General features: G+C 38.9%; 1 protein-coding gene across 1 annotated transcript in view; it reads left to right on the top strand.

The window, feature by feature from the left end:
• Positions 1 to 282: 282 nt before the first annotated feature.
• Positions 283 to 13,385, top strand: part of LOC106520204 (spondin-1) — a gene marked incomplete in the record, with an annotated part of 93,851 nt that continues 80,748 nt past the window's right edge. The window contains 2 exon segments of the mRNA XM_014012167.1: positions 283 to 851; positions 2,203 to 2,309. Coding sequence (XP_013867621.1) covers positions 626 to 851; positions 2,203 to 2,309 — 333 coding nt within the window.

The following is a 13,385-nucleotide window of genomic DNA, read 5'->3' as shown; positions in this document are numbered from 1 at the left end:
GTCTTAAGCCTTTTTGCTGTAAAATGAAATATTTATAATATTAATTTTTATAAGACAAAGTGTTATATGGTGCTGTGGAAATGGGGAAAAAGCTAAAAACATCTCTGTGATGCATTTTAACGGAGATTTAAACATTTGTTTTACTTATAAAAATGCATTTTTAGTAGAGCAAGTTTGTTTCCCCGGGGAGAAATAAATTTTTTGAATAAATGGTAAAAAACAAATTAACCCTATTATTTTTTTCTTATTTTAATCCCGATGTGCAGAAAGTTTGACGCAAGTAAAACGTTTTTTCCTCTCCGTGAGTCGAAGCATCTGAGTGTTTTTGTGTGATAACGGGAACAGACAGGAAGGTTCTCATTAGGACCCCCCCTCCACTCCCCCCACCCTTCAGCTGCGCTCCTCCTCGGTCAGCGCGCTCCAGACACGCTCCGCTCCAGGATGGACTCGTCTCCTCCTGCGCGCCTCCAGTTGTGACGCCGCTGTAGTTTGGTGGGAGTTCCTTGGAGGAGGAGTGGGGGAGTCAGAACCGGTCCTTTCTGTTCTCCGTTTCCCCGCTGCTGGCTTCTTAATTCCCGCCTCGAACAGCCGCTCTGCTCTGTCATCTCCGGGCTGCAGCTCCGACATGGGAATGCATTTCCATCTGCTGCTGCTGCAGTACTATTTCGTCTCGAGTTTCGTCTGCAACGCCGTCGCTTTTGTGGAGGAGCCCTCCGGAGGGAGGTCGGAAGGCTACTGCGGGCGGATCCTCCGGGCTCAGACGCAGGGGACCCGGAGGGAAGGGCACCATGAGTTCAGGCTCCGAGTGGAGGGGGACCCTGAAACCTACCAGCCCGGCAACACATACCGAGGTAGTTCTCCCGTTTTCATTCGTGCGTAAATTACGCAGTTAGTGCGTAAATGTGCACCAAATTGAAGAAACATGCTTCAACTTCCTGTTGCGTTTAAAAAACACGCTCAGTGATCTCTCCGTCAGAGTTTGTTAGAAACTTTTCCTCTGACTCCTGCAGGGAGGATGGGTGATAATGTATGACCTATTTTCACTTCCTTCCTCCTCTTCCTGCCAGAAAGTGAACACGCTCAGATAATAGCACGCAGGCACAGACTCACAAGTCTGGCTCCAATTAAGCAGACAGTTCCGGATTTGACCACAATCAAAACTAAGTATTTTTTTTAATATAGTGATTCTGGATGAGTTTAGACAAGTTTACAACTTAAAAAAAACTTGATTTTTCTGAACAAACATGAACTGATGCCTGCAGTGGAAAAGTTCTGCCTCCTCGGTCCCAGAAACTTTGTCTTGTTAACATTTTATTGAATTTCACTCCAGCTTCTTCTTTTTTTTTCTGCCAACTGTGGAGCTTGCTGGATCTTCTGTCATTATTATGATTCAAAGTGTGACATCAGAAAGGAACTTCTTTCAATCAACCTGGCGTTGCATTTCTTCTTGCATCCACTTCCGGGGCTTGCTACAGTCCCATTCTAATTTTTTTTAAATACTGACAGGTGTGGACAGAGAAATTTCTCTGTCCACAAGGTTGCATTTCAAGAAGAAATGCAACCCCAGGTTGCATTTCTTCTTGCATCCACGTCCGGAGCTTGCTACAGTCCCATTCTATTTTTTTTTTTTAAATAATGACCGATGTGGACAGAGAAACACGAAGATATTTGTTTTCTTTATCTTTATGGATATCTAAAAACGTATTTTTTGTTGGTGCCACATTTGTAAGGAACATGCATTTGTGGGATGAGCAGTAGAGCTGAGTATGTGGGTTGTGCACGTGGAAAATTTGCCGACTCTTCTCGGTCAAACAGCCTGTTTTTGTTTTTGACTCTTGTTTTGAGCTTCTGGTACCTCCAGGTGAGGCCGAGCTCACACTTTTCTCTGCTCCGTGTTCAGAGTGCAACGCATTTAAAACAAACTTTGTTTTTATCAGTTTAAATAGACTGAATGTCTGAACAGCTTGAAGACAAGTGATAATTAAAGGTCAAACACTTAGTTTGATACACAACTCTAATGCAATAAGTTAAAAAAAATACTGACATCCCTCCATTTTGGTGAAATGGATGATGTGAATGATGTTGAGGGCTTCACTCTGAGTTTTAATGTTTCTTTTTGAAACGGACGACGTCAGGAAGCTGCTCAGTGTTTTCAGTATTTATCTGTTTCTTTGTGGATCACGGTTTCTTTTTGTTTCACAGTGACCCTCCTGGCATCCAGCCCTGCTTACTTCAGAGGTTTCACCCTCATCGCGCTGAAGGAGGGCAGAGAGGGCACCACGGACGACGACTACGCTGGCCAGTTCCAGGTAGGCCTGGGTCGGGACGTGGGAAAGAAGCTCTGAGTGAACGTGCTCCCTGGGAACATTTGTACAAACTCAACGAGGCTGCATGTTGTGTGAAATGGAAATAAATAAAAAAAAACAGAATCTGTAAATCTCAAAATCCCACATTTTGAATTTTATGGCATTTGAGGAAACCAGTTCTGGAATTCTTGGAGGGGAATGTTGTTCTTCTCTGATGTGAGGATTTCATATTGCTGAGACATCTGGGCTGCAGTCAGGACAGGCCTTACTTCTAATGGAGACAGTTTGTTTATTTTCAGGTTTCTCTTTTATTGTTCTGTAAAGGTTTCCACGATTAGTTAGACTTTATTTGATAAACATATTTTAACTGTAAAATAACACCTCTGTCAATGAGCTCTGGTTTCATTTAAAAGAGTCGATCATCAGATATTGTCCAAGATTAACCTTCAGGGTGGATATAGCTCGCTAGCAGCCTCGCACCGAGGACCTATCCACGTCATCATTTACCCAGAATGCTTTGTGTGTAAATAAAATGGCTTAGTCCGTGTAATATACACTGCTCAAAAAATAAAGGGAACACTTAAACAACGCACGCTAACTCCCGATCTTAATCAATGAAATATTCACATTGAGTACTTTGTTCTGTACAGAGTTGAATGTGCTTCATAAAAGTTTGATTTACTTGGACTTAGCGTGAGTTGTTTAAGTGTTCCCTTTATTTTTTTGAACATTGTATATAAAAATAGTTAAAAATGATAAAAACTAAACAGCCTACAGTATTTTTACAGTCTTTATTTTACAGTTAAAATATATGTTTATCAAATAAAGTCTAATGTTACAACTAACCATGGATCCCTTTAACTGTTTCATAAGTTTTTTTTGGCTAATTCATCATTTCATAAATCAAAACTTTCAGCTCATGTATGACAATCCTGCTATGACTTTTGGTATTTTAGCCATTTATACTTTTTTAGCTATTTCACCTCTTTGGCCACATTTTTCAGTTTGAAAATGAGTGGAGCTGTTTTCAACCTTAAAACCATTAAATCTTTGCTGCACCTCCTTTTGTTCTGGTTCTGCTCTTTTTAACTTCCTTGTGCTAATTCTAGCTTCTTTTATTGTTAATTTTAGCTATTTTTCTGCTAGTTTAGCTAGAATTCTGCTTCTTTCTGCCATTTTCTATTTTTTTGCTTCCTTTTTGCTAATTTAAGTTATTTACGCTTCTTACAGTTGTTTTCTGCTATTTTGAGCTATTTGCAGCAATGTTTGCTAATATGTAGCTGTTATTAGACAAAGTTAGCTTTTTTAGGCTAAATTCACATTTTGGTGGCTATTTCAGCTTCTTTCTGCTTAGTTCAACAAACTTGTGCTCCTTATGTTTCCTTGTGCTAATTTAAACATTTCTAGCTACATTTTAGCTGTTTTATTGCACGTTGGGCTGTTTTAGCTATTTTATATTGTCACTTTTTTGTACTTTTATTCTTTATTTTCCTACTAGTTGGACATCTTTACCCCCTTTTACCATCTGGATGCGAATTGTTTGCCACCTTTACCTTGATTTTATGCTAATTTTAGCTGTTATTTTGCTTCTTTTTGCTTTTCTTCTGCTAGTTTCTGCTTTTTTGTGCTTCTTTCAACTTTTCAAATTGAACTACATTAACAGTTGTACTAATAAATATTTTCAGCTCCATTCCAGCTGAAGTTTTCAGCAATAAAGATTCACATTAGCCTTTTTGCAGTGAATGCAAATTTCTCTATTTTGTTCAGCATCGTCTTGCTGAAATATGCGAGTCCCTTCCTGAAAATGACATCATCTGTGTGGGAGCATATGTTGTTCTACAGCCTGTACTGATGAAAAGAGTGGCTTGTTCAGATGCTTTAATGTGTTTTAAAGTTGGCTCGGCTGCTCCCCGCTGTCGTCTGATGTGGAGGTTAACGGAGGTGTTGCTGACAGACGCAGGTAGCTGAGTTTTCTGATGTGGAGGAGAGGAAAAGAGAGTTTAGATCGGCCTCTGGTGCTGTCCTTTCAGGGTGAAGCAGAGACGTCGTCTTACCTCCACAGAGAGGACAGAACCGGGGGGGGGGGGGGGGGGGGGAGGAATTTTTTTCTTAGACTAAAGCAGCGTGCGAGAACAGAGAGATGAACAGAGTTAGAAACATAAAAGTGAAATGTTTGTTTCAGTAGTAACACGTCTCCCGCTGAGCAGCGGAGAGCTCCTGAGGAGAAGAGCAGATTTTCCCAATTACTGTCCCCCTCAGTGTAAACAGGAACACACATCTGTTTCCACACGCTGATTCTAAACAGACCACCAGCAAACTGAAGCTGCTTTTCTGGAGACACAGCATATTTTACAGCCTGAACCCAGAACTTAAACGCTCATGATCATTTTTGATCATCAGCTTTGCTTGTTTTCACAGACTGAACAGTAGTTGGGTTTCTTTTAGGCAAATCAGAAAGCATCATCCGAATGCCACAAATACAGAACTCCCAGTCAGAGATGGAGACAAATATAGATAACCAAGTGTCAGAGAGTGGTGATGAAGAAATGGAGCTAGCTTAAAAGAAATAAAATCTGGTTTTACATCTATACAAGAAAAAAAAATAAAGGCGAGATCTTCAACTGGGAAAATGTTAGGATAATAAGGACAAAGTGTGTTCTTTGTGCGCCTCAGATTGGAAACAGCTGCTGAGTGACGTCATCCCAGATCAAAACTTTATTTTTCCACGTTTATTTGCATAAAATTTTCTTTAAACAGAAAAAAACCCCGTCTCAAGTGAGCACAGAAACGTTAAATTTTAAATGAAACAGCTATTAATTCATCACTTTTTTAGACAGAAACATGAAGAATTTACACCCTGAGCTGTTTTTAACTGCTAGTAAATCTATAAAGAGATGTTTTTTATAAGAGCTGTTGCTCTTTTTTTGTTTGTTTGGTTTGACTGAGTAATCAACCTAAAACACAAAAATGGCTAAAACACAATAAATCTGACTTATCTGACATAAAAATCTGGTGTGGGAGTAGCTGAATCGTTCACAACAATAACAACACCAGAATGAATTTGAATGTTTTTATTTCATACTGACAGACATTCAGAGTTTCCTAAAAAAAAGGATTTATTTTCTTGAGTGGTTTTATCTCTTTAAACTGTGAGTGGGTGTAACCAGGAGCAGACATGGCCTTGACTCACAAGTTTTAGAAATTTGCAGGCTTTAGTCGAATCCTCCAGGATGAGGCGTTTTATAGAAACAGACTGTTTTTTTGGTTACTGCAAGAAAAATGGAAGCCTTTTGACATTTTTGACAATCTAGTGAATCCTGTACAGCGGCCTTGGCTGCAGTTATTTTTAACTTATTCATTTTTTTTCAGAGCATGCCAAGGTTCCAAGAATTCACTTAAATTGCCGTAATTACTTTAGACAAAGAAATTACTCTGCTCAAGCAGACCACTTTAAAAAAAACTGTGAAATAGCAGGGGTTCAAGTGGTCCGACTCTTCAAAACACCTCTCTTCAAATATAACATGAAAAATCCTTTTATTCTGCATACAGGTCACTAAAAATAACACATTTAGCCACGCCATTGCCTCGGTCTATACTTTGTAAACTAAAACTCAGACAAAAAATGCAGTATTTCATATTGGCATTCATTTGGTCGTAGTGTAAATCTGAAATGAAAGGTGGGGGACAGCAAACATTCCTTCCAGAAAGGCTAAACACTATCAGTGGCCAGCAAATACGGTCTTTTTTTGTTCTCATGATTAAACATTGCAGTAAGGATAGCAGCAAAAACAACAACTTTTAATGTATGGCACGGTATGAGAGCCAAAATTAAGACTATTGTTCTACCAGCGGTTGCTACATCCTTGTAGCAGGAGGCTATATCTGTTCCTAAACAGCTATTGATCTGATTAATGATAGGCCAACATTGCTAACTGAGCAGCTGCTTAGTAAATGAGAGGCCAGAGCTGGCTAATGAGAAGGAGACTATTTGTTTGTGTTAGCATCGGAGAGGCTAGCAACTAGCATGGATAAACTAGCATGGATAAACTGGCGTTAGCATTGGAGAGGCTAGCAACTAGCATGGGTAAACTAGCATGGAATAAGCTGGTGTTAGCATTGGAGAGGTTAGCGACTAGCATGATAAACTGGCGTTAGCATTGGAGAGGCTAGCGACTAGCTTGGATAAACTGCCATTAGCATTGGAGAGGCTGGCGACTAGCATGGATAAACTGGCGTTAGCATTGGAGAGGCTGGCGACTAGCATGGATAAACTGGCGTTAGCATTGGAGAGGCTAGCGACTAGCATGGATAAACTGCCGTTAGCATTGGAGAGGCTAGCAACTAGCATGGATAAACTGGTGTTAGCATTGAAGAGGCTAGCGACTAGCATGGATAAACTGCCGTTAGCAGTGGAGAGGCTGGTGACTAGCATGTCTAGGATGCTCACCTACTTTATTAGACAAACTTTTTTGAATAAAGAAAATTTCCATCCATCTTCTATACCCGCTACTACTTTTCAGGGTCACAGGGGTCACTATCCAGCAGTGACTGTGTGAGGGGCGGGGTACACTCTGGACAGGTCTGTCACAGGGCCACACATAGAGACAAACGAGACAGACAACCTTTCACTCTCACCTACGGACAATTCAGAGTTATCAGTTAACCAAACAGTCATGTTTTTGCTGTATGGGGGGGACCTGGTGTAACCGGGGAAAACTCACGCATAAACAGGGAGAACATGCAAACTCTACCTTTCTCCGGGCCGGGATTTGATCCGGCGACTTTCTTGTTGACCAACTGATCCACTGTGCTGCCCTCAATTTAAAAAAAAAAACATTAAAAAAGAGAAGTATAAAGAAAACTTTCTCAACAAAATTGACAAGCAAAAATACAGGAAAAAAACCACTGAAAATCCAAGATCCCTGAAATATACTGTGTGTAATATCTGGTCTGAATGCGCTGCTAACAGGAAGGTTTGTTTTCATTTTTCACAGTTCCTTGTGAAATGTTAAACAGCGTCCACATGTGAGAAAAAGGGTTGAGTTAAAGCTCGAGTAAAACTCCAACCATCAGAATGATTTATTTGTTCATGCGAAAGTTTTAAAACACGATCGTGGCGTGATTTAGAGCCTGATGTTAGAAAATCTAATTTTTGTTTCTGTTTTTGTTGTTTTTGTTTTTGCTGCACTTCAGTTTACACAAACTGGTTTTATTGAATGGTGAGGGGAAAAAAAAGACAAAAACACACTTTGAGCTGTAGCTGAATAAACGGACCTTGGTCTGGGTTAAATTCTCTCCGAGGGAACTTTGTGCCGTGTGAAGGTCATCGGAGCTTGTTTTTGGTTTAACAGTTCAGGATCTGAGCTCGCTGAGATGCACGATAAACACCTCCCAGTCTCAGCTTCAGTCCCTGCAGAGTCTGGAGTGACGCAGCGAGCAGAAACTGGAACAGAGCGAACTGAGGCTGAACTGAATGAATGTTGACAGTCTGGCTTTGCAATCTGTTTGATGCCATTTGTTAAATCCACCAGACTCTTTACGTTCGTTAATTGACAGCTGAAATACTTTTTATCCAAAAAAAGAAAACAAAATGATGTAGGCATCTGGAAATGAGCTTCTTGTGTGAAGAGTTGAAAGGATAAATTTCTTTTAAAAGATTTCTAAGATGTGAACTATATCGTTGCATTTAAAGGGATAGTTTGACCATTTTAGAAGTGATGTTTGGCCGAACAGTCTGGTTGGTATCAGCAGACAAATGGAAAAAAGAGCAGATGTTTTCCTCAAGGCTATGCTAATGGCTAGCCCACAACATGTTTAATAACATTCAGATCTAATTGCTGGGTTGCAGATGACGTAGTATTGATGTCAGGGAATGTAGACGGGGGGGGCAGGAAGTGAATACAGCCCCATTTCCTTCTGTTGATTGCTTCAATTCTGTGCCGTGTACGGTTGTTGCAGCCCCTCCAATCAGGAGAAATATAAAAGTTCTTTTCGTGTTCCGAAAGTAGTGAGTCAGAAAAAAAGATGACAAAAGTACATCAGCAATCTACTCTACAGACAATACAAGAGTTTTCAGCGACCACTTTCTAACAGGATTGTATCGTTTAAATTATATTTTCAGATATTTTATTGGACAGTTACTGGAATTTGGGTTTGCACATAGATATAACGGGTTAACTCGTTAGCGTTAGTGATAGCATTGTTATCAGATCAATTTCTTAAAACAGCACAAGTCACTCCTCACCTGGGCAGAAACAAGTCCACAGACATTTAAAGCTTCTTTGGATCCTAAATGTTTGACCCAACCTGAAACTAAATAATTGCAGCGTCGACGCTTTTGAAAGCTTTCATCTGGCTCGTCGTTTAATACGAGCTCTGCAGCACCAGATAGTTTATATGTTGATCGCCTCGACGCCGGTAAATCATCCAGATTTTATGTCTCTTTTATTAAGACAGCATGGATCAGATCCTAAATGTACGCAGATTTTTTCACATCTCATCTGCACCAGAACCTTTAGGGCATTAGTGTACTCGCTGTGATCCATTTCACTGTTTTGAACCGAAGTAAATCACTTCCTGCCCACATCTGAATTTCATGTCATCAAGGTCACATGACTGCAACCCAGCAATTCCAGATGGCTGCCACAGATAACCAAACAGTCCAAACAACAACTGTAACAGAGCTAAAACTTGATGTGGTGAGACTGATCTCCAACACATACTCTGAGCATCTGACAGAATTGTACATGATGTTATTTTCGTGGGAAGAAACTTTTGCCATCTTTGTATCTGTATTTGTAAATGCATTGGTCTGAAAACGAATTTCACTAAATAGAAACTGAACTTAATGGTTTGAAACATAATTTAAAGTTTTGGAAATTAATTTCATTACTTTGATTTCGATTTGATTTGATTTATTGATTTAACAGGAAAAGATTACTAAAAATCAAGCCTGACTCAGCATAATTGCTGTTTTACAGCAGGTTCCTGTTCTGCAGCACATAAAACACTCAGAAATACAGCATCACAATCACATCATACGATCAATCATACAATCAATACACCATAGACACAAAGACAAACAAGCATACCAAATTTCAGGAAGGCAGCATTCGCAAAATAGGACGTCTAAATATGAGCACAACAAAAAGTGTCCAGCAGATGGCAGACAAGATTCTTCTTAAAGGGCTGTAGTTTTGAAATGGACTTTATGTTTTGAGGAATGTCATTCCATGCTTTAGTATAAACATAGAAGAAAGACCTCTGGCCGTAACAGTTTTTAAAAGTTGGTAATATCAGTTGTCCTTTTATAACAGATCTAGTTGAATGACCACTTCCAGAATTTGATTTGTGCAACAATGCACAGAGAGTTCCATAATTGGCACCTTGGAAGATCTGAAAATATAAATTAATACCACTATACAAAACATAATTCTGAAAAGTCAAGGCATCAGACAATGAAAGAACTGTACAGTGATGAGTCCAACCAGGAAGTTTTTTATGAATTTTGTAGGCCCTGTTGTAGAGCCTAACTATGGGTTCTAAGATTTCATTTGTTGTAAGAGACCAAACAGGTAAACAGTACGACATGGTTGAGAGTATAATGGCATGAAGATAGATATTTGGAACAGAAGATGTCAGATTGGATCTAATTTTTGAATAAACATATAATTTCTGTTTCAACTTAGTGGTTAAGACTTGTACATGATCACGATAAGTCAAATGAGAATCCAAAGTAATTCCAAGATATTTGTAGGTAGTGACAATATCAAGGGGTTTGTTTAAAAAAGTGAGTTGATTTGTTACATTTTCAGTTCTTTGATTCAGTTGCAGTTTCAAAGTTCAGTTTTTTGTGTCACACATCCTGTCTTTTGAGAAAGCCACAGAGAATCAAACATAGATCCACAGATTTATGTTCAGAAAACCGCTCAGCAACAGTTTTGCAAGGCTCTGGATGGACATATGTGTGTGTGTGTTTTTCCCAGCCCTCCGTGCGTTACCAGGAGACGTGGGTCATATTTATCCAGGCCAGCACAGCGCATTGCTCAGGGAGACAAACGGACGTTTGTTTGCAAAGAGGAGGTGATGAGCAGACACCAGATTTTACCTGTTGCTCGGGTAACAAAAATGCAGAAAAAAGGCTAAAAAAATAAAGTTGAGTATTAACTCATAATCTGACATATTGTGACACAAAAATAAATCTATAAAAGTTACTAAAACACAGCAGTTTTGCTTTTTTCATCACTATTTAATTCAACATGCAATTCTAAAACACAATATGCAGCTTTTGTTTGTCTTGTCTGGTTACTTCAAACACTTGTGGTTTGCACAATCATGGGGATTATCTGACAAGACAAAGAGTTATTTTCATGTTGTTACGCAGCTTTGGTTTTAGCAGGGGGGAATCTGGAAACCCCCCCGTGTTTCAAGCATGTTCTGAGGAGACCCCAAGGACGCTCAGTGCTACTGACTCAACAAAACCAGCAAAATGTTATTAAATTCCATTTTAAATTAATTATAAAATGTGTCCAAACGTCTGCTTTTGGACAAAGGTGCTTCCACGTTACTGCTGCCCATTTCACTTCTTCATTTATCTCACTTGCTGCTTGGTTTTGATCTGAACAGGAATCATGCATCGTCATATTGTCTCCTAGGGGTTGGAGTTTATCGTTTTCACCCGTTAATTTTTTTTTTCAAGATTTTTGGTCAACCATATACAGAAACGACTCCACCAATCAATGTGAAATTTGGCAGGAATGTAGATGTGTCTGATCTACACTGAGCCAGCCAATGGTTTTACGATAGACCCTGTATTTAAGGAGGGAGCTCCATCTGAAAAGGGGGTGTCTGGACATACAAAAAAAAAACGCTTATAACTCAAAAACTATTCAACATAGGAGGTCCAGATTTATTTGTTGTTTAGCCTTGATGAAGAGCTATCCATCGGGACCACCATTGAGTGCCCCCTACTCCCTACGTACGCCTACCCAAAACAATAAACCTGTTCTAGTGAGTTCTGAGGTTTGGTGCATTGGTTTGAAAGAAAATAGGAAAATTATGCGTGTTCTTTTACTTTTAGTACAAGTTCGTAACCAGATAGAAAATACACCAATATTTGAATGTGAAAAGAGTTCATCCCAGGGTTTAATGCTTTCTCCATGCATTCAGCAAAAGATTCAGGAAACAATGATACTCTTATTAGCTTCTTCAGGACCTGACTCCGCCTATTCATTGTGTCATTAAAAAATGGCCAGCCTACAGCTGAAATCAGGTCCTCATACAAGTTTCCTGTTCTAGTGTTAAAACAATGGTTCAGTTAAGTGTTTAAAGTGTGTTCAGGCATGTATCTTACCTGTATGTACTGTACCTCCGGTTCTGTGTAACCATCTTTGATAGCCACTCAGACCAGGCTGTACATAAAATCATCAATGCAATCACAAAAATAATCGCACAATAAAGATATCATTATTCACCTAAGACTACAGAATGTGTGGATAGATAGTAAACAAACACCAATATTTCCTTCAGGTGCTTTGCGTTTGTGTGGGGGTCATACATGATACACCTATACAATATCTAGATGATATCGAAAGAAAATTGATATCAATATTTAGATTTTTATGCACAGCCCTAATAGATGGCTGGTTGGATGGATGAGGCATTTTATTTCCAACTTTGGTATTTGTTGTTCAGCACTGCAGCTTGAGCCATTAGAACCATCATCACCAAAAACCAAAACAAACAGGTCCATCTTCCTCCATTTTGAGAACAAAATAGTAGAAGTCATAAATGCTGCAGCGAGGGTTGATGTCAGACCCAAAAAGAACATGTTTTCCTGTTTGAATCCAGGCCCAGCCACATGAACGGCACCGCTACAGGTAAATGGAGCGTGCATCTGTGCAGCTGAGGAAAGTACTGCCTCTCAGCCCGACACCCAACTAACCAAATGAAACACTACTTCAGCATCGAAGGGTTCATCCTTCTCTCGTTTACCCAGAAAAAAACAAAAAACAGAAGGATGAAATGGAAGTGCAATTATTTTAAATGGCATGTTCTTTTTAGCAGTGAATTTACCTTGCACCATGCTGCTCACTCCATTTAACAAATTATCCATGGGAAATGATGTACATTAACACCACAACAAAGAAAATTTAGTTGAAGGGTTTTTTATTATTATTTTGCCAAATCAAAGCCTTATTAGGCCGTATTGTGTGGAATCGTTCTGTAATCTGCACTTCTGAAATAATAGGTCATGGAAAATTACAGATGAAAGAAAATTAATTACTACTCTGTGACATCACTGGAACAATTTCCATTTAGTTTTTTAGTGGCTGTAAGCCAAAAGCATTGTGGTGCTGTAGTCATTATACTGGAACTCAGCCTGAAACCTGCAGTTTATTCATGCTGAGCTGAAAAAATAAACCATTCACATGAAAACATGAGTAACTGCACTCGTATACTCTTTTGTGCTGGAAAAATAGTGGCACAAACAGTGGTTGCCTTCAAATAAAGGATGTAAAGGAAATAAATGAAAAATAAATGAGTTTAATGAAAAGAATGCATCCATATGATGCGTCAAAATTTAAATGAGTAAAAACTAAAACATAAATCAAGGATATATAGAGGGCAGCAGAACACAAGGACTTAATAAAAGTCTGACAGGAAAAATAAACCTGTGGAAACAGAAAACATTCACAAAGACAACAAAACAACAGTAAAGGTCCAGTTAAAAAAATAAACTTTTGTCCTTCCCTGACGAGGTTTCTCTGACCAATTTATAAAATGTCTTGAGGTCAAAAAGAAATTTAGAGAAAATTGTGAAACATTGAAACATAAACTTAGTTTACAAAATCAACAGTCACATCTGGTGACATTAGATTAAAATAAATAACTCAAAGCCACAAAATAATTATTGCAGTCATTTCCATGCAGAGACAGTTGATTGTTTACATGGACATTTTTGAATTATTTTCATTTTATTTGGTAATGTTTTATAATACGGTACACAAACAATGCTTAATTACTGAGGAACTACTCAGTAACTACTTTTTGTGATTAATCGTGATTAATGGTAAAAAT

Source organism: Austrofundulus limnaeus, unplaced genomic scaffold, assembly GCF_001266775.1.
Source record: "Austrofundulus limnaeus strain Quisiro unplaced genomic scaffold, Austrofundulus_limnaeus-1.0 Scaffold89, whole genome shotgun sequence".
NCBI lineage: Eukaryota > Metazoa > Chordata > Actinopteri > Cyprinodontiformes > Rivulidae > Austrofundulus > Austrofundulus limnaeus.
Note: the sequence above shows the minus strand (reverse complement) of the source record. Positions and strands in the feature narration are given on the sequence as shown.